The sequence below is a fragment of the Acanthopagrus latus genome, chromosome 13, assembly GCF_904848185.1.
Source record: "Acanthopagrus latus isolate v.2019 chromosome 13, fAcaLat1.1, whole genome shotgun sequence".
In the NCBI taxonomy this organism is placed as follows: Eukaryota; Metazoa; Chordata; class Actinopteri; order Spariformes; family Sparidae; genus Acanthopagrus; species Acanthopagrus latus.
In genome coordinates this window covers 21,659,351-21,685,098 of record NC_051051.1, presented here as the reverse complement: position 1 = coordinate 21,685,098, position 25,748 = coordinate 21,659,351, and the positions used below count along the sequence as shown (strand labels likewise).

Here is a 25,748-nt window from a genome sequence, read left to right as displayed (position 1 = left end):
TTCATGCTTCGATAAAATAACACAATAAATTAGTTCATCTGATGCAAGGATTTAATACGAGCCTTTTGTCGAGTGAAGATGAGCAAAATCCAATTCGGAGCATTAGCGATCCGCGCTGTCCCGGATTGTTCCCACACTGCAGATGAAAGCTCGGCCTTATTGATAAATCCTTCAGATTTCAGCCAAACTTGATTTCTATTTTTAAGTTGTCTCTTGGACATTAGAGAAAGTGCAAATGGAAAGGAAAGAACACCGACGTTTTCCACACTCAAGGGGGAGAAGAAAAGAAAAAAAAAAGAAGAACATTGTTGCGCTGATTCCCAAATCAAATAACCCCCTGTTTTGCACACAACTGCAGAGTACCTGAGGCGAATCAATAAGAAAGCTGAGAGATTTCATTAAGTGAAGAGCCCTTGTAGTGACTTTCTTGGAGAGCTGTGCTGATCCAACAACCTGTCAGGGTCTTGTAGTTGATTAGAATGGGGATTTCGGAATTATTATGGGTTCAGGGGTCAAATTGTACACTGCTGATCCCATCATTTGGGACTTGCCTTAATCTGGAAGCAGTTTGGAGCTGATTGCATTCCTCCTCATTTATTTTGCACGCCGCTTGGGACTCAGGAGAATGATCTGCACAGAGCAAAGAGCAGTGTCTTTTAATAGCCAGAGCTATTTATTTAACAGTTTACAAAGGGATGAATTACCTTTCGTTCAGCGGGAGTCAATACATTCTTTAAGGACAGATTCAATAACGAGGGTTAGTTTTTCCATCAAGTTTAGGAATATAATCATCTGGAAAAAGGATAATTATTGTTATCTATGTTAATACATTTTTCACAGATTAATGCATCGCTGTGTATGCTTGTGACATATTTTTTAAAATGACACCTTACCGAGTATACCAGTGGGTAACTTATCTGGTTTGTATTCAATATTTGCAATGACTGATAAATGAACGGCAGTAAAGCAACTTGAAAATGGTCAGAGATGAGCTACAGTGGGACCTGGTGTTCAATAACATGGTTTTGTCTGCTGATAAAATAGTTTTACATGTCGTTTTGAAAAATCTGCCTGTGTACAAATGATTAGGACATATCATTCTAGCATCTGATTATCAAAACATGCTGTCTTGAAAGAGCACAAACGTGCATTTAAAAATAAGGGACTATATATTTCAACAAGGGAAATATAAGCCAAGTTTTGATTTCTGAGTTTTCTGCAGAGCAATTGAATGCACCACGACATCCCTGTTAGCATCCATGCACTTCTTCTTCATAGACAGACTTCCTGGAAATGATCTCCAGCTGCACTCTCTGTTCACATCACTAGCTATTTAACGATAGCACATACATTTCAAAATACATAATGTCTTGTGTACTTGTGGTGTATTTGTCTTTCGGTGCGGATGCGAGCTGAAGTCCGGAGTTTGTGAAGCCCTGGAAACCACATAGATAAGTCTCAAAAACAGTGACGAACGAGTGACGACGTGACGCGGCATCAGGAAGCTTCCACCGCAGCTACAGTCTGACTGCGGCAAACATCAAAGGCAGAGGTCACGCTCGAGCGTCGGGCCCTCCGTATCAAAGACTTGTAACTTCTTTTTAGATTTAAAATGTTGCTCCGACATTATCCAAGGGAGGCTTTTCCTTTTAAGTTCCTGAGTTCAGTTGGCAGCAGGTGTGTCATCTCCGGTTAGAAAAGTTTGGAGGGAAGCTGCACACTGCTGAACATCAGAAAGACAAAAAAAAAGAGGCAGAAAATTATGTTCTGGCACTGTTTCGCCAGCACTTAACTGCTCCTGAGGTTTGATAGTCATAGAGAGATGTCAAACTTTTCATTAAGACATCATGTGTCATTTTTCCTTTCAGAGATAAAGCAAAGAAAGTGAGTTTAATGGTTCAAAACAGTTGATTATTACTGAATGTCTTCATTGGGAGGTGCTGAAGTAAAGGCCACTGAAAACTCAAAGTTGTCGGTGAATAAAATTGTACACTGCTTGAAATGATTCTCTGTACTTTATCTTATCAATATCTCTCAGTCTAAATGGCACTGGCTTCACTGTTGTGCACTTGCATGTCATGTCTTTGATTGTCTGAGAAAAATAACTGAGAGAAATATTGATTTGCAAAAGTCCTTCTGTTGTTGACCTCATCAAAAAATGAATGTCATGTAATTGACTTGTTTGTCTCCATGTTTAGCACACCAGCCTCAGGCAGAGACCTTTACTGAAGCTCTGACAGACGTGGTTGAAGGCAACACCGTTGATTCAGGTCCTATCGGGACAATGAAAAGAAAAAAATGGGAAAAAAAGGCTAGGAAAGAGATCTGGCAAACCATACTGCTGGCTCTGCTTATTACTCTGATGCAATATTTAGAATTGAGTCATTGAAAATGTGTTATTGTATTGCAACTGATGCCACCAACAATTAATAAGCAGCTTTTGACATCTGTTACGTGTGATTATGTGTTACCAAGACACTACAAAATCACCAGAGATGTTACCCATAAACATACTGAGTAAGGTCCAGTCAATAACTTTTTCAGAAACCCAGAGTCTCGGTTTTAACTCTAATTTAAAGATAAAAGTAGCAAGAAGCTGAGGCCCCTCCTGCACAGAGAAGAACATCTTGGCAGTGACAAGGAAGACGTAGAAAGGTTCAGCCAGTCCAACCAGTAAAGGGGGTCCTGACTTAATACCAGGAGGGACACTGTTACACGACGGTCAGAAGTATCCTGATTGGGCATTAAATTGCCCCTCTCAGGTGCAGTATGTGAGAGCCAGGAAGCCACACTGATACTTCTAATGGTACATCAGTGCCACAGAGGACCCACATGGTGTTAAAATGCGTCTTGGGCGATTCCATTGCAAGTGGTCGGCTCTAAGTACAGATGGGAATGCATCCCAGAACACACTTTGAGCACACTGAGATCCAATCGTTCAGACAGGCCCTTCTCACTACCAACGTGTGAGCTACAGCAGCCTGGTCAGTGGCCTCGTGCCTCAAAAGTTTGACACCATAGCTGCCCCTCTAGCAACGCTTATTAAAGCACCGCTCTAGCGCTGCAGTAGAAAGAGTGAGAAAGTCTGAGTAATGAGGTGGATGGTGTGGTTTGGTGGACCATCCAAAGGACTGTGAATCTCCCCGGGAGACAAGGGTTCGTGTCCCCTCTGTGACCAAAGATATGTAATTGATGTCACCGACATTTTCATCGGGCATGTTACATGACGTGAGTAACGTCACTCGTTATTTTAACCCAAAGACTAATCTTTGGGTTAGGATAAGGGGTTAGCCAAGTAGACTTTCATAACCCTAAAAAGTAGTTCTTCCTAACCCTAATCAAACCACTACCATTTGACATTTCAAAAGTCATATTATGTTGTACAATGCACTGTTTTTTGTGGAAGAAAATAAGCACATTTTGAATGGCAAACTGGACATATAACATATGAGTTGTAACTTGACTGCAAAACTGAACCCAGAGGGCTGGTTAGAGCTTCATAGGTTGAAGTTGAAAGGCACTGACCAAGCTGCGGAGGAGTCTGGAGTGAGAACATGTTGACTCAGGCCACATTGTGAGGTGAACTCCGCTGCATATGGCCACGTTCTGTCAGCAGCGTGGACAGCCTACTCAAATGACGTCCTCTCCTCGAGCGGCAGTCGGTTCTCAATCGCCAGCAAAGGATGCATACAGATAAAGTGCAAAGCGAAGAAGAAGCCGCTACAGGCAAAACGGATTCTCTTTGATAGACTGCGCAAGAAACACGGGCCCTGATTTCCATTTAGCTCGAAGAGTAAACAGAAATGGAAATGGTGTGTGTGATTATTTGCATATAGAGCAGGTAAGTGAGATATTACAAGTGGTCCCTCGAGATGCGCATGTGGATACGCATTCCAATACGTGGCGTGAACGGACGTACTTAGAGGTGTCCACTTGTGATAAGCTCGCCCAGATGCATGTTAATCAAAGGTGTAAACAGGATCGACAAGACACAATCCAGTTTCCATCTGTGTCAGGCATCAATTGAAGTATAGCCTGAGCCGTGGTCCTCTTGATCTAGCTCCATCAGCTTGTGTATGCTGCTACGATAATGCATTCTAAAGTGAGGCCATTGTTGCTGATGTGTCATAATGAGCAATATCAGGTTAACTCATAATTGGGGGAAAAAAAATGCCTTGCATTTATTGGAAATAACAGGTTGTTATCATCATGAAAGAGCAACAGCAATATTTATCTCAAAAACGATCTCATTACATTTTTTTTAATTCCCATCTGCCTGGTTGATGCTCATCATGTTCTCAGGCAGCAGGAGGGACCCAAGCAAAATGATTCTCCCTAAAAGGTACTGACCCAGGTTTTAATTAGCAGTGCAGCATATAGAAATGCACAGTGTTTCATATTATACAAGCACAATGAGCTGAAAACTGGATGGCAATAATTAGCAAATGTTATCAGCTGGCTACCACACAGGTTGAGATCGGCAGGAAGCAAAATCCCCAAATGACGGCACTGGCCCACAGATGTTTGCTGTGGCAGCAGGCACAAACTGTGTCTGTGACAGCTCTCGTGGAATGATTTCAAAGCTAACCAGGCACTCCAGTTTTGCTTATTTTCTTCCACAACTGCTCTGTTTCTGTTTCTGTATTTCACACGGTGCTGTGTGCAAAAATGCTCTTATGTAACGCCAGCAATCAATTGTTTCTGTCGCTGAAAAACATGCAGACAGAAAATGGCTGAGGCCAACAATGTTTTATTGAAATCAATAAAGCAATAAAATAAGTAAACCTACCTGTCCCTAAATATTACAAAGGACACCCAACGGGGAAGGTGAGTGAATAAGAGCTAAAATAGACTCATCGTTTTCACCATGGCTGGAGATGAATCTCATCATGTTATTAAAGCACCTTCATGGCTAATGGGCGAATGAACGAATGGGAAGTGGTTCAGTTTTCAGCGAAAAAAATCCATGCAGAGATGAAATGGGCGGCAGGACGAGAGAGGAATTTGTTTTCAGTGAGACAATATGTGAGATCACAAACAATATTCCATGCAAAAGCAATCTGTTCTGTGTGCTATATACACATTTGCATTTGTTATAAATTCCTGTCATCCTCCCAAAAATCGAGGTGATCAAATCTTAATTTTCTTATCATGTCTCCTGTCAACTATTATTTCAAGAGAGTTAAGCTAGACTTTAGTGGTTTCAAAACAGTTTTCTTCTTTCTTTTAAAAGGGAACAAAATATCATCTGAGAAGCAAATTTTCAAAGGGGTGTTCCACTTAACCTCTCTGGCAAATTTGGGGGGGAAACATGCCCTTTTTACCCCGTGCCCAAGAGTGCATGCACGCAATTAGTTGAAATACTGCGAAATATCCATGAAAACACACACACACACACACACACAAAGCCAAAGGATAAAAATGTAGGAAAACGCACTTAGCCTGAGGGATTCAACTCACATTTGTTTGACTAGCATGAAAATGTATCATCAGAAGAAAACAGGATGTGCGTGTTTTTTGATAATATCTCCAAAAATCCTCATTTCATTAAATCTGAGGATCAGGAGATTTGTATATATGACGACACATAAATACACATTTGGAGACACATAAAGGAAAATCCCCAAATCACTTCAATCATGGGACATAAACATGCTTTAAAGAGTTTAGTGATGTGTTTTCATTCATGTCAGTGGATGCACTGGCATCATCGCACATACAGATGAAGGAGGGGAGTGATCCTTTGAACAACACGAACCTCACACCACCCCTGGCTCTTTTCAGGGGGAGGTGACTAATGCTTGGCTCGTCAGTCTCCGCTCCTGCCAAGCTCTCGACAGACCAAAGGTATGGACGGTTCACAAACAGAATGTTTAAATCTGGCCCGCATCAAAGGCCTGAATAGGAAATCACAATCAACCGGAGAGAATGTCAATGAACTGCATAATCCGCAGCTATTGAAAAACACAACATTAGAAGATTAAAGAAATGCACGGCTGTAGTTGCAGCAGTCTGCACCCTGTGGGTTTATCAGAAGGCCTTTTTTTTTTTTTTTTCCAAAGACAGTCCCTGATGTCCACGCTTCCTGATTGATTCAGCGAAACTCACGTGTCAACCCAATGTTTCCAGGTTGTCACAAAGCAACTCCAAGTACCCGAGGCACCCAACATGTTTGAAGCAGTGTCCAGAACATGAAGAATGGGGCAGACTTTGGAAGAAGGTTGATTTTCGAGCCTCACAACCAACTTGTCAAACACTGATGCTTTGGGATGGCAACTGACCCAACCTACAATCCCAAAGCTTCTGTATTTGAGGCAGTAAGTTGGAAATGAGGCTCAAAAATCAACTTTCCTACAAAGTAGACCTTTAAGTTTAACCACGGCCTGCTGTCGCTGCCAGGTAATAATGCAACACTCAAGCCATTAAAGGGGTTGGATAGATCTATTCAGCTGATTTTGTAAAGCCCAATAGGTTTATTTCCCAGGTAGGGGAGGTAATCGCACCAAACACTGTCATGAATGGCTGTGAGCAGTCAAGCCGTTTTTCCATCGCACAGCACAGCAAGGTAAGTTTGATGATGTATTGGAGGCTAGTAACAAACACAGTAAGAGCCTGTTGCCGCCTGCAGTTTCTGTGGCTCACTATAAATGTTACTGTTGAAGTATTCCTTTCTGCAATACATTTCCACTTACCAAATAGCCCAGAATATTTCAGTTTGTGTTAAATCATACCTGTTTGCAAATGAAGCCCAGCCAACTTGGTGAGAAACATGTTGGAGCTCCTGTCCTCAGCAGTATGAAGCAGCAACAGCAAGATAGATTTGTCAAGAATCAGCCGTAACTTCAACACGGATATCAGCTACCAGTAAATATCAGTATAAGGCTGATATCTGTACAAACAGGTACAAACAGAAGAAACAGGTAGAAACTACAGAAATACTGGTCTGAGCTGGGCATGCATCATGTACAAAGTGGACTGAACCAAGCTCATGTAAACATCCTAGCACACGATGCAAGTTAGCTTTGGAAGTTAGACTCAATCCAGCCCAGTCGCCAAGATCTGATGTTTGTGGTCAAAGTTTCAGCAAACCACAGATAAATCAAAGGTTGACATTTGAACCAAATGTGGCACATCATGTTCACATTATTTGGTTATCAGCTGACTTTTACATTAGGTGGTGGAGTGGGATGGTGGTTGCAATTATTACAGGCCAACAAGGCTGCCAAATGACCAATGACAGTTCAAGTCACAATACTGGATGTCATTAAGAAGACTTGGTATAGAAGACCAGCAGACATTTTCAGACATTTCTGTTACGCCTTTTGGGACCATCTCCATCCGTGATCGTGGAGACCAAATCAGGAAAATTAAGCCAAACCGTGATGTTTTCTTGGCCCTAAGCGCATGGGTTTTGTGTGTAAAACCTAACTGAACCATAAGCTCAGTGTTTTGACAAGAGACAAATAGAAAATTCAACCTGAACAAACACAAAGTTGTAACATAAAGAAACACTCATGTTTAATTGTGTTTTTTTGGCAGAAACATACTTAGCTGACATTTATGGGTTGACTCCATCATTCCTGGTTAGGCAATTCAAGGTTAGGTCCAGCACCTGTCCATCCATGCATATTAAAATGTTGATGTTGAGTATTTACATGCTTGACAGTGGTAGAGAGAACTCTTAAAAAGCAGAAGGCTCCATTCTGAGGTAGAACGAAGGCTGACAATCTGTCTGTAGTGTTAAATGCAAATCAGAGGACTGAGGTTTTAAAGATGTTTAAACGTCTATCCAAAAGGTTTCTTCCATTCAAGCTTCAGTGGTGAGTGATGGCAACATTTCTGCTAAATGGACCACACTTACATAGCACTTTTCTACCTTCAAGGAAAAAGCTGTTCACATTTTATGCAAGGGACTGGCCACCCAATTGGAAGCAACCTGTGGTTCGGTGTCTTGCTGAACAAACAACATTAGTGTCAGGGTTAGAGATTTGGGATGTGTTGTTTACAACAGCATTGTAAACAACAGACATACAGATGTATAAAATCATGTGCGAAACAAAAGTAACTGCTCATAGTACTACTTGAATGTGTCTGACCAGACCAAATGTTTATATTGAATCTTCAAAATAAAACATCCTCTTCTTTGTTTATAGCAGTAGTAACTGACTCGTGTCAGTGCCCTTCTTTAACAGAGGGCTGTAACTGTTACAGCAAAAAAAAAAAACATTCTCTCTGCTAAGAAAAAAAACAAAGCACTTATTATCCGAGCAAACCATTCAGTCACTGAAATGATAGGAACTACCGAGCATATTTCCTCGAGAATTGAGCTCTAATGACAACATAAATCAGTTTCAACAAATGAGAAAAAGTCCCAGTTTTATAGGGTTATAAATGTATACTGGGGCTTTAACACAGCCCCACTAGAAAGCCCATTTCCTCTCCCCTCTCTCTGCTTCACTCCTTCAACTGTTCCAATTACTTATATTCTCCTGCCATTATTTCAAGCCTTGACAAAATGCAAATGTGCAATCGTCATCAGTGAACTGTAAAAACTTCCTGAAACATCATTTCATGTTTGGCTTTAATTGAAATTTTTGAGCATCACATTTTCGAAACCTTCTTGCTCTGCCTCTCATCGTCTCTCTTCCTGTCTGTCTCGCAGCAACGCCATGTATCACTAGAGGTTCTGCTGTGTGACGTCATTCACGTGAATGATTAGATCAAATTAAATGGCGGCTGTGTCCTTCTCTTTCTGTACTTGCATCCACAAACTAGTACATCAACTTTTCAAAAACAGGGGTGGCATGAGGGCGTCTGATGATCTGTGGCCATCGATACCCAATATCTTGTAATATTATTCTAAAACGAGCACACGTAGCTCTTCCTGCTGCAAGCTGCAAACAAATTTGGGTGACTGAATCTTGCACAAAAGATAATGCAGCTGCCAGTAAAAATAGAATTTTTACACGTGCCACAGCTACACACACGGAGCAGGCATAGAGGGGAAGCATTTGTTAAGCATAATAGCGACGCAGCCACATCACTTAAACTCCTACAATGGTGACAGCTGCAAAAGGGTGCACCTAAGTGCCCACCTGGTTACTTCAGTATAAAGGGGTAAAATTTGTGGCATGGAAACATGTTTCTTCTGAGGTTTTAGACTATAACCATCCGTGCAAAAGTAGACTTGCATCCAGTTGGGGTTACATGTTATGTCATCCATCATTGGTTCGGTTTCAAGTCAGTGTTTAATTATAATTCCATAGCAGTGTTACCTAATTGTGACATGAAAACAGCAAACACCACTGCATCAATATGTATGCAGCTATTTCCACAATTAACCAGCAGGCTATCAAGTTTGCTAAATAATATTAAGCTAACGAGCTAATAAGGTGAACTAACGTGAGAGCCATCATTAATGTAACATTTGCATGGATGGCGCCTATGCAAATACTACATGAATGATGGCTGACACATTAGTTCATCTTCCTTTGCTTATGTATGTAGGTGTGTCTCTGTAATCCCTTTCTCTCTTGTTTGCCTCACATTTCACAAGCCTCCTTTCCAAACCTCTTTTTATGCTCCCTCGCCTTTTTCTTCCATTACAGGGACCACAGGGGGGGGGATGATGAAGCTATGAGGCTTCATTGAGGACTTGCCCCCAACCTGAGTCTCGCACCTCAGGTTCCTTTCTAAAACACCTCCTGGCTATCATTGATACCCATTGGAGCGTCTGTTCATCCTCTCGTGCCGGCCCATTCTTACTCCCATTGCGTCCAATATAGCACACCAGTCAGTGGCCCTGCACTTCAAAGTTTAATACTGTAGGTACCCATCTAATGTAATTTGTGGATGCACCCCACTATTCGGACGAGGTGGCTGGGTGGGTCATACAAATGAAATTCCCCCAGGAGACTTGAGTTAGAGTCCTGTATGTTACCAAGTGTGAAGGTTGATTTGTTTTAAAGTTACATAGTGCAAGGGAAGTTACGTAAATCACTTAACATAAGTTATTATGTAATTTGACTGAACATAGTTATTAGGACCCAGAGCATGACCTTTTCCTGAACTTAACAAAGTAGTTTTTTGTCCCCACATCTAACCAGGTAGTTTGGGTGCATAAACCTAACCGTGTTGTTTTAATACCTAAACCTAACCACATATTTTTGGTGCCTAAACCTAGCAAAAGGTTTAAGTGCATAAAGCTAATAATGTAGTTTTGGTACATAAACGTAACCAAATGATTTCCATACCAAAATCCAATCACGTGTTTTTGGTGCCTACACCCAACCAAAACATTTTAATCAATTAACATTTTAAACCTAAGCAAGTCTTGTTCATGGCTTGACATAAGAAAGTTATTTTTAACTCACACCTTTCTTTAAAGTGCACAGGTTAAATCATCATGGGCTTACACGACTACATTTATCCACTCTCATCATCCATCATGTAATCCCCCTCGACCTAAGATTGCAGGACATTTGCCACTTTACTGTCCAGAGAATCAGAAAATCTGCAGGCAGCAGACTGTCTTCCTTCTCGGGAATCAACAGCCCTTATGCGATAAAGAAAGCACTGACTGTGGAAACCTTCAAATTGAAACTCATAGCCTATCTATCATTCATTGTCATATGACCGACATTACCGCCGTCTAGCTCACTGGCGGCAGTCTCTGCTCCTGCCCCGACCCAGGCAGCTGTTATACAGAAACAGGCCAGTGGGAAGTGAACCCAGCACTACCTCCTACATTCCTGGTTGCTGCACCACCACACTCAGTCGCACTGCTATCTGTGTGCATTTGGCAAACTGTGTCTGACTCTGTGAGCCATGTATGTGTGTGGCTGTTTATCTTTTCTCTCTGCTACACACTGCCCTGGCGTAGTGTTTCTGAAAGCTGGGGATGGTGACAATGGCCACCCATCCATTAAGATATACATTCATCTGAATCATATGCCTTGATGTCACTGTCCATTTTAGTCCTTTGTGCCGGCATCTTTCACTTGTTCCTGCTCAAGGTTTCTTCCTCGCTTGCTCTGTGAGCAGTGGGGCCAACAGATGGCAATGTTGGTAAATCAGTTGGTCATGTCACGATGGTCAGTTCTTCCAACACTTCTGCAGAGAAAGATGTATTGACAACTACTCAAGAGTTTGCCGAGAGATTTGGTGGAGTGTTTTCACCGACACAGGTCCTTATGATGAGGCTGATAACAATAAAATATGCTGAGTCTCTCTCAGAGAGTGTGAGCTGGAGCCGAGCAGATGAATGTGTGCTGGGGGAGCAGCTTGTCCAAATTCAGCTTCTGGGGTTTTAAACACAGTCTGCGTCTAAATCGCACTCGCTCTGGCTTACCAGCTGACCGCAGAGTTGTCCATCAATATTCACAGTCTTAACAGGAATCACTGCTTTCCTTTTTATTTCAAGAAAACTGCCTGGGGAACAGAATTAAGCTTCTTCCAAGAATCTCCGAGGGAAATTGATCTCTGGAGCTTTTGTAATGCTTGCAATTTGGAGGATCTTGACCAGTTAAAGTTTCTTTTTTTGTGTTGTGCTCTGTTTGTTTGTCTGAATTGTTGGAGTCACACTGTTAACATGGATACGAATAGGAAAAAGGAATATAATCCTATGATTATTTTCTGGAGAAAAATCCCTCTGCAACAAAGGCAATAGCATATACAAAGGGGGGGATATGAACATAAATATAGAATACTAAATAATGCATGGTTATATAAACATATTGAAAACCTGCACTTCAGTTACCCTATCAGAGGAGGTGCAGTGCATGATATGCATATATGCACACAGTTAATAGTATGGGCATTAGTTTGATTATGTTTTAACGGCTGTATGGAAAACCTAAGTGCAAATATGTTAGAATAACATAGATATGGCTGTTCAGCTTTTCAAGACTGACCCAATGCCCACTAGGGACCCTACTAAACTATAGGGGTTTAAAGGGGTTGGTATATTATTATGTTAATTGCACCTCTTTGACTCCACCTACTTGAAAATGTGCATGTTGCGCTGGTCACAACAGTGAGCATTTTGCAGTGTGTGCTTTGTAAGAGCGATGTAGTGGAAGCTTTCTAACATTCTTATTTAACACTCATTTAGGCACTGCAATCAAACAGTGTCATTGTGTTTTTTTTACTGCTATGGAATGTTGCCAAAGTCGGGATAGAGAGTTGGAGATGATAATTCATGCATTCATTTCACCTTCAGTCTCTAACCACAGAAATGATGCTGGGCACTCAACAAATGGCAAAACCTTTGAGGTCTGGTTCTTAATATCATTTATGTGTATCGGGAGCCAAGTTGGAGTTTACTTAATGCAGTGGTTCCCAACCTTTTTTTTGTCTTGTGTACCCCCTGAGCCTTTTTGTCATACCATGAGTATCCCCTCACTTATGAGTGTTGATGATTCTCAAAAAATGGTCATATGAAACGTTACACAACTGATTATTAAATGAAAATCATTTAATTTCATCTCCTTAATTTGAACATTTAATTATCCTGCATTTTCTTCTTTTTAAACTCAAATGAATCATAAAAATAATATGTGAATATGTGATATGAATTAATTGAAGCACACATGTACTGTTCTTTTAATGGGCTAATGAAATGACTGAGAATATTTACTTATCATCTTGGAAATAAATTAATAAATATTATATACCACCATGCCCATGGGAGCTGGATTTGTTGGTTGTCACCCTTGGCAAACTGGTCTGAGGTTACTGGCGAGCACCTTGTGGCTATACAGAACTACATACAAGAGATTTGACATTGGGCCACCAATACGTTGATCCGCCACCTGCCAGGCTGGGTAAGAGTTGGGCGAACCTTCAATGGGGCAGCACATTTAGTCGGCACCACTGGCGCTCTGTCACCAGGCTACAAAAACCTGTTAGAGGTACAGTACAGAGATCATTATCTGTCTGGTGAAGTATAGCTAGCTCTGCTTTTTCGGGGTTTAACCTGTCATAGTCACCTCTTTGTGACTGGGAGCAGAGATTTTGAAATGTAGCAGGAAAAACAGGTCTAATTAATAACATTAACCAGCTGCATGACTTTTACTTTTGCCTGTTTCAAGGTTGTGCTCTTTCACTGTCATAGCTTACTGCGGGGTTTTGGAGGGAAGGCCTGTCTGATCTGAAGCCGATGTTTTTCCTATTCAATTTCTTTCTAGCGCTTGTAACATCATGTTCTATGCAAAAGGCGGTTCATAAGTTGTACTACCTTGTATCAGAACCTGAAGCCAGAGTTTGGTCAATGAATTTGTAGCCATCAGATCTGCAGTCATTTGTCATGAACACTCAAGGAGTTACACGTAAAGAACACAGCCTTGTGGTCACTGTTTTTTAATCTTTTTTTTTTTTAAAAAAAAGGGGGACAAGACAGTGTGCTCCAGGTTTCATGGTATCACGCTCTCATGAGTGAGGATAAGATCGGACGTGCGATCGACAGGCACGGTTGTGCCACGTCAGCACAAAAGTGGAGGCTGTAACAGACTGCTTCGGTGAAGAGGGACCCGACGCTCTCGATTCAAGTCGATCCACCTCCAACCATCTTCTTTCAACTCTCAGCTATATTTGCAGCACAAAAGACATGAAATTAAATATAGCATCTGTTTGACATTTGTATTTGATGTTCATATTGCATAACATTACATTTTAATCCAGGCAGGTTTGGATGTGCAAATTCTGCCCAAGATAGTGAGCTGAAATAAGATGCCTCTTGTATTATCATAAAAACTATTGAAAAAGCTCGCTGGTGTTTGTTAATTCTGATGGCCATCAACGACAAAGAGTTTATGATTTTATCAGGTTAGTTTCATTTTTCTTTTCTTTTCTTTTCTTTTCTTTTCTTTTCTTTTCTTTTCTTTTCTTTTCTTTTCTTTTCTGTCACTTCTCTTTCTGCCTTTGTGAATTATTATTGTCTTACCTTCAGAGTAGATGACTTCGGGGTCACATCAATACGTCACACGCTTTTGTGCTGTCCAAATATATTGAACATAAATAAAGGACAGAACTGGCTTCATGTTCAGTTATGTTTGCCTTACACATCGGATATTTGCTTCTGGTAAACAGAGCTTTCAGGACAGCTTGGTTATTTCACAAACAAGGTTCGAGAGCTATAGCTATGAACTTTAGGTTAGACGGGTACATGTGGTGATGTTGAAAGATGCTGGATTTACCTTAAACAAAGCAAAAGACAATCAAAAGGTTATGTATGTGTGAATTAATAAACAAAGAACTGATTAATTGAAATAAAACTGGAAATGATCATTTCAGCCTGTCAGTAAACTATCATAGTGTTGCATTTACCTGTATTGTATCTCTTGGTGTTTGACTGCAGTAACCTTCCATGTCTGGTTCTTTACCTTTTGATGTGTGGCTGCAGTATTTTTAGCAATTTGAAAATGGCCTACTGACCTCCTGAAGTGCCATAGAGCTATAGGTACTTCTGGTCACAGTTTATCAGACTTAAAAACTCTGCGTCCTGAATATTGTTTTGAGGGGATGGCGGAATAATCATTACAGCATGGAGCAGCAGCAACTCTATTTTACATCGTGATGCCAAATTTGGCATTCGAGAAAAAGAAAAGACTAAAGGCATTTATGCAACACTGGATACTGACGACCCGTAGCCTTAGCTTTTAAAGAAACATCATGCAGAGATTGGCATTTTCCCCCATAGATTTGGAGCGGAACAGCGCAAATCCTCGGTCTGTAAGAGTTTGTCAGATGTAATGTAGGTGCTAACTACAAACAGAACTCATTATGTCATTACAATGTCATGGGATTACAATGCATATTGAGGTAAACATGTATGTAACGCTGTGATCCTTCCCTCCCACTAATCTTACATGGTGCAGAAACAAGTGACGGGGGGCGGAGCGGCTGACACAGAGGCACCTGCTACAAGACACTGCACCATTAAAATGAGTTTGATGCTGTTATTTTAAGGTATAAAAGGGTTACATAATTTTGCTTTCACCTGTAAAGTTTGTGTTAGCTCCTGCCCTGTGTTTTGCCAAGCAGAAGGTTTAGGATATACATAATTGAAGAGGGCATCCAGCAGGAGAAACTTCGCCACTGTAATGCACTGTTTGGTCGGTGAGTGCGGCTGTGGGACGGACAACAAAGTGAGGCTAATATTGGCATTCCTGGGAAGAGTGAACAAGACCGGCATCCGACCAGCTCTCCAGGTCGGCTGCCCCATAGGACCAACCGAATCCATTATCTTTCTGCTCCATCATCACGCCGTCCCGATGCTTCATTCCCTCCTGAATCCAAGAAGTGCAGGCAAAGAATGGTGGGGTTGGGGGCCTCGGGGCTTCAAAAATATTGGGTCTGGCCCTGCTCATCTGAAACATTCCCTAGCTATTACACGTGGGTGCTTAATTGGTGCAGTTTTTGGAATGCCAAACACATAAAAAAAAGAAAAATAATAAAATAAAAAAAAATCTACATGTATTCAGTGCAAGAGAGGGCACTGCATGAATGGACCAGGACCCTTTCCCCTTTTCCTAATCTAAGAACACTGAAAGAGCTATAGAATATAAAGACTATAATGAGCGACATGAGTCATCAGAAAGAGTTCATGCGATAAACGTATATTGAATAGTACCCTATTTTCCTCGCATCTTTCTGCTCCATCATCAAACTGTCCAGATGTTTAATTGCCTCCTGAATCTGAGAAGCACAGGTGGTCAATCACAGGGTGGAGGGGGGCGGGCCTCAGTACCCCAAAAATATTATGTCAGTCCCTGCTCATCTGAAACATTCCCTAGTTATTACAGGTGGGTGCTTCATCAGAGCAGTTTTCGGAATGGCAAAATAACCGGACCGTTTTCCCCCATGATGAGGATGGGACTCATCCAATATCAACACATGCAGACAAACAAACACACACGCACACACACACACACACACTCCTCCTCCTCACCACTCCTGCAGCAGAACACATCGATAAAAGCTAGCGAATATGAGTTTGTTTGTTTTGTTTTCTTTTAATATAAGAACCTTGACACAGTTGTAGAAATACAAAAAGACACGCTCATCACGAGCTACGTGACTCATCATCATTCGGCGGTATTAAATGAATATCATAAACAGAGCCCTCCCTCCCTCCCTCCCTCGCTCGCATCTCATTAAGCGAGTCCCGCTGTAGCTATAGGTGAAGCCGCCTCTCTCTGCCATACTGAAGCAGGTGTCCAACATGGCGAACACTGGCAGCGGCTCTCTCGCGACTATTCTCTTTTTATTCATGTTTCAAGCGGCTCTTCACAAAGGTAGGACTTTGTTTGTTTGTTTGTTTGTTTCACCTTTGCTGTCTGAGCGGAAAACACACTGTCCTGGCGTATTTTCACGGATAAACATGCAGGAATGTCCTTTTGTTTTAATGTTATGTTTGAACGCGCGCGGCGGACCGTTGGGATGCAGTCCTTGACGTTTGCGGAGCGAGTAGGAGAAGCTAACTGTCCGTAAAGTTTAAAATACACAATTCAGAAGAGAAAGACATTTGTTTGTGTGTGTGTGTCATGCAGCCTGTACAAACAGGCGGTACGGGGAGACGCTGCCGAAGAATACATCACTTTGGTCAGCTCACCATTATAAATCGCGTTTGCCGCCGCCACAGCTGCAAACTCTTAAATGTGGATAATTCCGCCGTGGAGAGAACAAATGTCGTAGTCTTTGGTCGCCACAGACAGATACAGTTGACAGGTTTTAAATGGCTGTTTTTTGTCCCGTCAGTCAGCTAGCTTGGTTTACTTTTGTGGCATGTTGTTCTGGCTGCTGCGAAATCAGAGAGAACAGCGGTGCGTTAAAGTAGAATATGCAGCAACCCCCCCCAACGACAACGTGCAGTTTTTGAGGATACGCTACGGCAAAACTGCGTGGATTTAACTGGGCGTCACTGAGCCGAAGGTTTTGCACACGTTAGGACGAAACTCGAGAAAAAAAACAAACTCCAGTGATAACATGCCTCGTTGACAGTTCGGCGCTAAGACATCTCCCGAGTCAGCATCTGTTGTCTGTTTAATCCCAGTTTTTACTAGTTGTTCACTATCGTCCCCCTCCTCCTGAGGATTTCGCTGCTGAGGCTGTTACGAGGACGGACGAGCCCGTTATGAAAGTTGAAATGTGAATGAAAGAAGTGCCACTCGTTTTTCTGGATACACGCCGAATTGTAAAGCCCCATCAGAGTGGACCACCCAACGCTTTAAATGTCCCCCCTGCGAGATATATACTCTTTCTGGTGAACACGAGATTAATTCGCGTGGTATTCCACATCACGTTCCGGGGCTGTGTTTTTCGTTAACATCGGGGATGGATTCACGGTGGCACCGCGCAGGGAAACATACAAGAAAGGGGGCTCGCTCGGGTGTAGTGGCCGAAATGTGAGTCGGGTGCTTTCAAGAGGTGGATGGGTTACAGATAAAGATGCTGAGGAGTGAATCACAGCGACACGATCGCTACTTCCCCTTTTTACGCGTGTGGCTTTTAAACGATCGGTGATGTTGCGAGCGTGTGTTGGTGAGTTGGCGGGCTGCGGAACAGGCACACGCGTTACATCCATCGACTGTGACGGGAGAAAGTGCTGTGACCCACGCTGCCAGCGTATTATAAGGATGTGTGCTCCGTGTGGAGTCGTGAACTACTCGGAGACGTTCACTCGCCTCCGGGGTTGTTCATCTTTGCGCATTGATACGATGAAGATGTAGTGCAATAATAGTAGTCGGGGCAACGCTGTATGTAAAAAAAAAAAAAAAAGCGCCGAGTACTAGGTTACCCAATTATATAACTGGCTTTAAACTGTGGCGGATTTCAGCGCACTTGCTGCTGTTACAGCACACATTCATGTCAAGTCAGTCCCGTCATGAGCGCTTACTAACACAAAGTTATTCAGCGCGAAGCGGCTCCCCGTAAGAATATAAACCCTTTTTCTGCTGAGTTCGAGCCTCCCAACAGTGAGAATGACAGGGCGGCAGATGTCGACGTTTGTCACATTGTGGATTATCCTGCAGGCTTAATCCATGCAGCGTTTCCATCCATTTCCATTAAAAATGGACGCACAATGATGTTTTCTCATGCGCCAAGTCACTTAAACAGTTCTGTGAAGCGGCAGCGAACTGAGCGAGGCTTTGTTGTTCTTCGGGCAGTGGGCAGCGCTGCTTTTACCTTCATGGAAATGGCTCCACTGATTTCAAACAAAGCTCAGGGATACGCTTGCACAAAGCATATCAATTATTTACCTCCAGCGCACACTGTGTGCTCACATCTTGCTAAGCATTGCAGGATTCTTTTTTCTCTCTCTCTCTCTCCCTCCTCAGTACAAACACAAAATGAAGTTGGTGCTATGATGATCAGAATTGCACTGCAGTCAGGCTGCATTAATTAATTTCACCCCAACTGTTAGTTCCATTTTGGCACTTGGGCTTGCCTCATATGGTCATCAAATCACACAAGTGTTCCAAATGAAAAATGCATTTATGAGAAAGCATTCACAGTTCACTGCGTTCGACTGCCACCGCTCTTGTTCTAGAGGGCTTGGAGGATACAGTGGACCCCCCAGAGATCATGTTCATCCATTGGAAATAAGTTCATAAGTGATGCATTTGGTCAGTCATTGGTGTATATGTCCAGAATACATTCAACTGACTCAGCAGGAAGCAGGAACATACAGGGCATAATTCTTAAAAATGTGCTTTTGTGAAACTCATTTGGGTGGTATTCTTTTCTGTGAAGATAAAGGGGCCCTAAATGAACTCTGAGATGAACTCCTCCCTATTTTGAGGCAAGATAGAAATGTAAAATCACATTTTTATTGTGTTAATTAGAGATGACATATGGCATAAAACACATTATCGTATAATTACCTATATGCGTACACACAGAGGTGTTATATATTTTCATATCTAAATTATTTCTGCTTACAATTCTAAATAAGTCTAATTGCAGTCATCAGTGTAGATTCTACATTTAATTAGACTTTAAATTGGCCATGGCAATGATATTTTGTATATGGATTGTCTGCTTCTAATGAAATTGTGATTTATAAATTCATACATTTTAATCAAATTATATTCATAGAGCAGGTTATTTAAAAGAGAAGGCACTTTTCTGTAGAAGTATTGTGAGGAAAGAGAGAAGAAATATCATACAGCCAGTACTGACTGCCATATCATTATCTTGTATCCTGTTGTAATTTAGGCACGCTTGGTGCTGCGCTATCAAAATGTACGTCTTATTCGATTCTGTCATGGTTCTGTGTGGAAATATTTAGCAAGTCCAATTGTAATGGCGGATTATACTTTTGGAATATCAGGGCCATGGTACTTCACAGGTGTTATTATAGCAGCAGGCTCGGACAACATGCTTGCTCAGACTTGAAAACCTGCTCAGGCAATCCGTCAACTAAAGTTAAAGGCATCTCCGCTTTCATTTTTGTGAAGTTACGTAATGGGTGTGATTGTGCATGTAAGTGCAGGGGCTCTTCTGTGAGTGCAGGACAGTTGCTTGCCAACATGACCAGTTCATTGATAGGTATGTGAGGTTATGAGTTAAACATTAGCTGTTCTTTTAGCACTTGCACACAGTTCCCGTGTGCTTGATCTTGGATACTGGTGATGTTTCTTATCTCTGTCTCAGAAAGCTGCAGTTGTGGTGTATGTACGTTTGAGCTTTGGTGGATGATCTAACATATCTACCACTGACAGTCTGAAATTTCAGGTCCTTTGTTTTTAGAGAGGAAATAATCATGCTCTCCTTAGATGATTGACAGGAGTGGATCCCTTTGGAGCTTATTACTTTGTAGCGGTGCAACATGTGTTGAGTTAATTCACCTGTTTTCTTCTGGCATTGCTGTTACAGCTTGGTTGACTCAGGTACAAGATTAAGTATATTTTAGCACATTATTCCTTTTTTATTATTCCATTCAACTCAACTTTATTGTAATTATTCTGATACTCAGGTGTAAACTGTGGTCTCTCAGCTGTTGTACAACATACAGGCACATGTGCATAATGTACACTATAAAGCAGAGCAATGGAACAGCTCATTAACAGTAAACGAAACATTTTTTTTTTTCGAGGTACTATATATAAAGTAGCTTTAAATAGACTGCTTGGGAGTCAGTAGTAAGTCCTAAGTGCTGGAGTGCAGTGTGGTAGCAGTCAGTGATCGGTTTAATCAAAATAAATGTTGGCTATGTTCGTTTCTGCAAACCACTGATATGTTGAATTTTAAATTCCTTTATATCTCAAGTTTATACTCTTTTAGGCTCAGTTTTCTAGTTTATGTTGTGACAACACTGTGCAAATAATGTGGTTAGATTTAGGCAGAGATCATTTGGTTGGCTAGGAAAGTTGTCAGACCTTTAGCGGGAGTTTGCCTTTGTATGCCTGAAGTACAGAACGGATCTCGATGTAAATATTTACATCCAGTCCTTCTGAGTGAAAGCTCATCTATGATTTGATCTCCATGCTGCCTTCCAAAGAGATTTATTGGATCTTAAAGCCAAAAAGTGAGACGATGAAGCATGATATTAAACTCTGAACATCAATTCTGTTTACCAGTTATTGAGCAAGGCAGTCACATACATCATTCCTGTTTAACAGACCAGCATGTTGCTCACTCAGACTCAGAAACTGAAATCTGTTGTGTAGCTAATGACGGATTTACGACTTGAAGTAGAGGTGATGTAGTGGTTAAGTGTTGTGTAATAGTCCACACAAGTCTTTAAAGTGCGCAGATTTGTCACTTGGGCAAAATGTATAGAAAACACAATAGCAAAGTGTAAAACTGAACCAGATAGTACTATCAGAGTGTTGTTAATTCTATGGAGTGGATATGTTGCAGTTTGTATGATGTCTTACCTGTTTAATTTTTCTGTGTGAAACCCTGAAGCCGAAATGATTCTAATTATGGCTAAAACTAATGATTAATTTCATCCACAAAATTCATCAGTAAAAGTCCTCTGAGAGGCATAGTCACGCTGCTTTGTTGCATTGTTTTGTCGGGCAAACAGTCCAAACCCAATTGTATTCAGTTAATGATGCAATTAAAACAGAGTAAAGTAGAAAATCCTCACATTGGTGCACAGAGTCAATGTTTTCAGAATTTGTCGGGTACTTCATGAAATGGACATGCCCAGATTACTTATCAGTAGAGCATGATCATGCTGATATTGGTTGTAGGCTATAATATGAAATAAACCAGGACTGGGCAATATATAGTTAATATACTGTAATTGTGATGAGATTGAATGTTATGTGCAGCATTCACAAAGATGCACATCAGGTAATGCAGCTACATCCATCCCTGCAGTGGACAATGATACTAAAGCTATTAGGGCTGGTCTCATGACATATCATAACTGAAATCTAAGACAACATTCCGTATCATTACAGTTACCTACTTTATTCATGATCTTGACTAATAATCTTGTTTTCTCTGATTTGTGATCATGTATCCTGATTCAATTCAAAATGTTATGTTTTAAAGCTATTCTTTATAGTTATTGCACAACAACTATTGGAAGAAAAATACAATTATTGTATTTGTTTTCGTACCAATATTCTGGTACTGTATCAGCAGTACATGGTCACATTGTAATGTACAAAATATACTCGTCCTTAAATGAGGCACCCTTTCTGGCAAGTATCACACGCTGCATTCTTTCTAGACCCCTAAAGATACTGTTTATTGATTGTATAGAATGTTGCAAAATGTTCTCTTAACAGTAGACATTTATTCTGGCACAAATATCTGTTATACCTGAAATGGTAAGTTATAGTAATAAAAAGCTGTTTTGGTGCTGACATGCCTTCAGTTTCTTTGTAGTTTTAGCGCTGTGTAATGATCTCAATGCACAGACTTTTCTGTCCTGACAAAAACAATTAAGTGAACAGGTTTTTTTTTTCTTTTCTTTTCGGACATGGTCTGCAAATGGACATTTCGGTTACCACAGTGAACTGGCGCTAAACATTGCCTACAGGCACGTTCAGTTACATATCAGATCAGTTGAATCCTCGCACCGAGTGGTTTGGCTCGGAGTCAACCCGGTAGGAGCCCTGGTGATGGAAAACAGGTGTGGAAATGGACTTGTTCTCCTTCTGTACCCCCCAGCAGCCTGTGCTGCTGTAATTAAGAACAATGGCTTTATTCCTGAAGGGAGGGGACCCCAAGTGACCCCCCCCCACTCGTCCCCCTCCTGCCCACGCCAGTCCACAGTGACTCTGCTGGCAAGCCAACAGATGACTGGGCTGGGTCGCATCTGGCCTCCGTGCACTTAGTGTAATCAAAGAGAGAAAAAAGGTTTATGGCCTACTTGTTAGTGTGCCGCCAACTGATGGGATGTCAAGTAAGCACCCTGCCATTCCAAATCTCTGGAGGGATTGGGGAGGGGGTGGGCGTGGGCTGCAATCTGCTGTGTTGAAAGCAACATACTGGCCTAGGTACAGTTCAACAGTCTGGCTGCACAAGTGAAATGAGTCAAATTCGACTGACGTTTGAATATTTATGATCATATTTACATAATGTTGATGCACAAAAGGCTACTGAGGTGAATGCAAATATTTTCTAAACATAACTTGTAGGAGTCTTGTCCAGCTGAGGCCTCTAGCAAGTGTTTAAAAAAAGCAGACTAGTTAAAAGAATCAGTAAATCACATGAAGAGTATGAATGACAGAGAATGGTAGTCTAAGGAGCTAAGGCATTACAAAGCTGTGGTGGATTTACTCAGGGATTGAATAAACATGTTATGTACGCATTACTTTTTTAGTATATGTCATTACATGCAAAATCACCCATTTTGAATTTTAAGGGGTGCTTTACACACTAAGATATTTTTTTTTATAGTTATGGCACTTCTTAGGCTGTGAATAGAGTTGCACAGGGCCTTTGTGACTCTGGAGGAGCCTGTCCTGTTTGAGAAAGCAAACCCCAATAGTATCATCAGTTTCCTCAGCTTGGGCTCAGACACGACAGGTTTCTGACTAAAAAAGTCAGTACATCCGTCTTGATTTTTGTAGTTTCCCCCTCACTCCATACATGATGCATGTGTGATGCCTGCTGTGTGGAACTGGTTTTGGGGTTAGGTGATACTTGCTGAACTGGTGGATGACTAAGTCCACAGAGCAACAATGAATGATGATGTCATCCTTAGAGGACGGAGATAAATAGTCTTACAGGCCACTCTTTTACGGGTACAGTCATTTAAAAGGAATTACTTTTTACATGTTCTTATGATGATATTGGATGATATATGATGATATGGAATAGTGGATCCAGGAAAATACTTTTTTTGTAAATTAACCATCTCAGTCAAGGATTTTGAAATTAGTATTTTGAAAAGTTTTTTTGACATTTGATTGACTAGTTAGTTCAGTTAATTTGTGAAGATAATTGACAGAATCAAATATAAAAATATTTGTTCGTTTCAACCCACCCTTATCTACTCACCCAGTCTTTCCCCATAAATTGCTCTTTTTACTTGTGAAACTTTTATCGCACAGAAATAAGATTTTACTCATCCCACAGAAAATCCACCCATTTGGAGCTTGACAGGTGTTATTACCACATCTTGCTTGTGTGTGGTGGTGTTCAGCAGTTTTTACCTTGGTGGGCAATGGCAATGTTCTTCGGCCCATCCATAAGTGGTTGCACAGGTGTTAGACATGGAAACCCCATGAGCGTTTAGGACTGCTTTATTGATCTAGTTAATTAATCAGTAACTGTTTTAATTCAGCATCTGTAACGACTGATATTGATATGTTGCTGAACCGGGTCCACTCTACATAATGCCCTTTCTGTCAGCCTTTGATAATTTCATATCAGGCGACAACAATCTTCAGGTCCTGTGTCATGTGTGCCAAATGCACACAGGACATCATCACTCCCTCCGTCTGACACTTCCCTCTTCCTCCTTTCGCTTCACTCATTCAGAGCGAAATAAGCTTGCTAATATTTTGAACTTTTCACTAAATAAAGTCAGGGCAGCTGTCATCTTTGAGCAGGAATGACTTCCTTTTTTGAACAAAATGTTTTTTAGTCATCGCTCGCTGCTTTTCTCTCCAGTCTTTGTTTTTTAGAGCACTGCTACGGCTCAGCTGTCGCTGTCAGAGCCTTGCAGTGATTGGCTGCACTGCACTACGTCACCTGTATAATAGAACAAAAAAAACCCAAAACAAAGCAAAAAAACCCCACGTGGGCTTAACAGCTAATTCAAGACAGAGAGAGTCCAGGGACTTAATGACTTACTCAGACAGTCAAGCTGAATTTGAAATAATCAAATTCAGGCACCACCATACAGCTGTCAGCCATCATGTCTTGCTTGTTTTAAGGGCTGTTCCCTTTAGTCCGGTTTAAAACAAATGACAACCATGACTAGTTGGATTGAGGTCAGGTGATGAGCCAGTCAGAAGCAATCCACTGTTCCTGATTTTCCAAAAAACTGCTTGCTCAGCTAGATCTATACTTTCAGGATCATTGTCATGGTACATTGTTTTGGGAGCTAATATCTAAATGGGGCTACAAGTCATACGCTATTAACCTAGGGGAAAGGTGATCACCCTTCAATACCCTCAAAGCTGCAATCATTCATTGAATTCATGAATTCATTAATTAATTCTAGAATGGCTCTTTCTCACAGTGTTATCATGTCAAGTCTCAATGGTGTACAACAAACAGAGTGTACAACAAACCTTTCTTTTCAAACAATTCTCATCTTTAGCTGACTCGAACTCAAAATGATGACTGTATTTCCAGCAAGAAAACGCGCATCGCTCTCCTCCCTCCATTGTTGTTTGTGTTTGTGTTGCTGCGCGGTGTTAAACGTGAGTGAGAACATGACTTGTTGCATACGTGACATCACTCCCTGAGACAAGAAGAAAGCAAAAATATATATTTTTAGTAAGGAAAATGGCAATAATGATAGTAACGCACAGTGACTTGAAGAAGTAACTTTAATCTGATCAGTGGTTTGGAAATATTAACGTGTTAGATTACTCGTTACTGAAAAACGTGGTCAGATTAGAGTAACGCATTACCAGCATCACTGCCTGCGGATAGAGTCTCTTGTAATGGGGATTTCTCCCCCAGGAATTCAGAAAATTGGGCCGTTAAATATGCAGTTTCGCTAAGTTTGAGAAGGAAAGAAAGGCCTAATGTTGGGGTCCTCATCGTTATATTTTAATCACAAATAAAGCTAATTTTCCCTCAATATAGGCCTACTGAGTAATGTTTACATTAGAGATGTTACAGCCTGTAATAAGACCTGTGCTGTGTGCATAGGCTATTAAAGCATGTAGAACATTCCCTATTATAATTTTTTTGCTTCATTGTCTATCTGCATTAGGCCTACAGTAGGCTTTGTAGGGTATCAAGAGAAAAAAGTCACCATTTAACAAAGACTACACACCCATACTGCACCCATGGCTACAATTACATTTTTCACGAACCTGAGCTGATCGAAGTATTATCAGAGGTTAGGGGAGATGATGTTTCACTCTCCACATCTCTCTGCTCTGGCTGCGACTTTTTTTTCCCCCAAAGAACCTCCATATACCCATAATAACTAAGTACTACAGTACTACTAGTAATATCAGTGACACATAGGGGAAAGAATAACACTGTTGTTGAATTTGCAGCAAATTATTCTGACTCTGCCCATATATGGGCATATGCCATAAGGAAAGCCAGGTCAGCTTCTGCGCAATTTGCACTGGTGACAGTGTTGCATT

General features: G+C 41.3%; 1 protein-coding gene across 6 annotated transcripts in view; it reads left to right on the top strand.

Annotated features, from left to right (window-relative positions):
* Window positions 1–16,111: 16,111 nt before the first annotated feature.
* cadm1a (cell adhesion molecule 1a) overlaps window positions 16,112–25,748 on the top strand; it is a 394,713-nt gene continuing 385,076 nt past the window's right edge. For 2 of the 6 annotated variants that reach the window (XM_037120290.1, XM_037120284.1), the window contains exon 1: window positions 16,120–16,295. In XM_037120290.1, the coding sequence (XP_036976185.1) occupies window positions 16,223–16,295 (73 nt within the window). In that variant the 5' untranslated portion in view covers window positions 16,120–16,222. Of the gene's footprint in view, window positions 16,296–25,748 lie in introns of all 6 variants that reach the window. The other 4 variants (XM_037120286.1, XM_037120287.1, XM_037120283.1 and 1 more) reach the window with 3 other exon arrangements.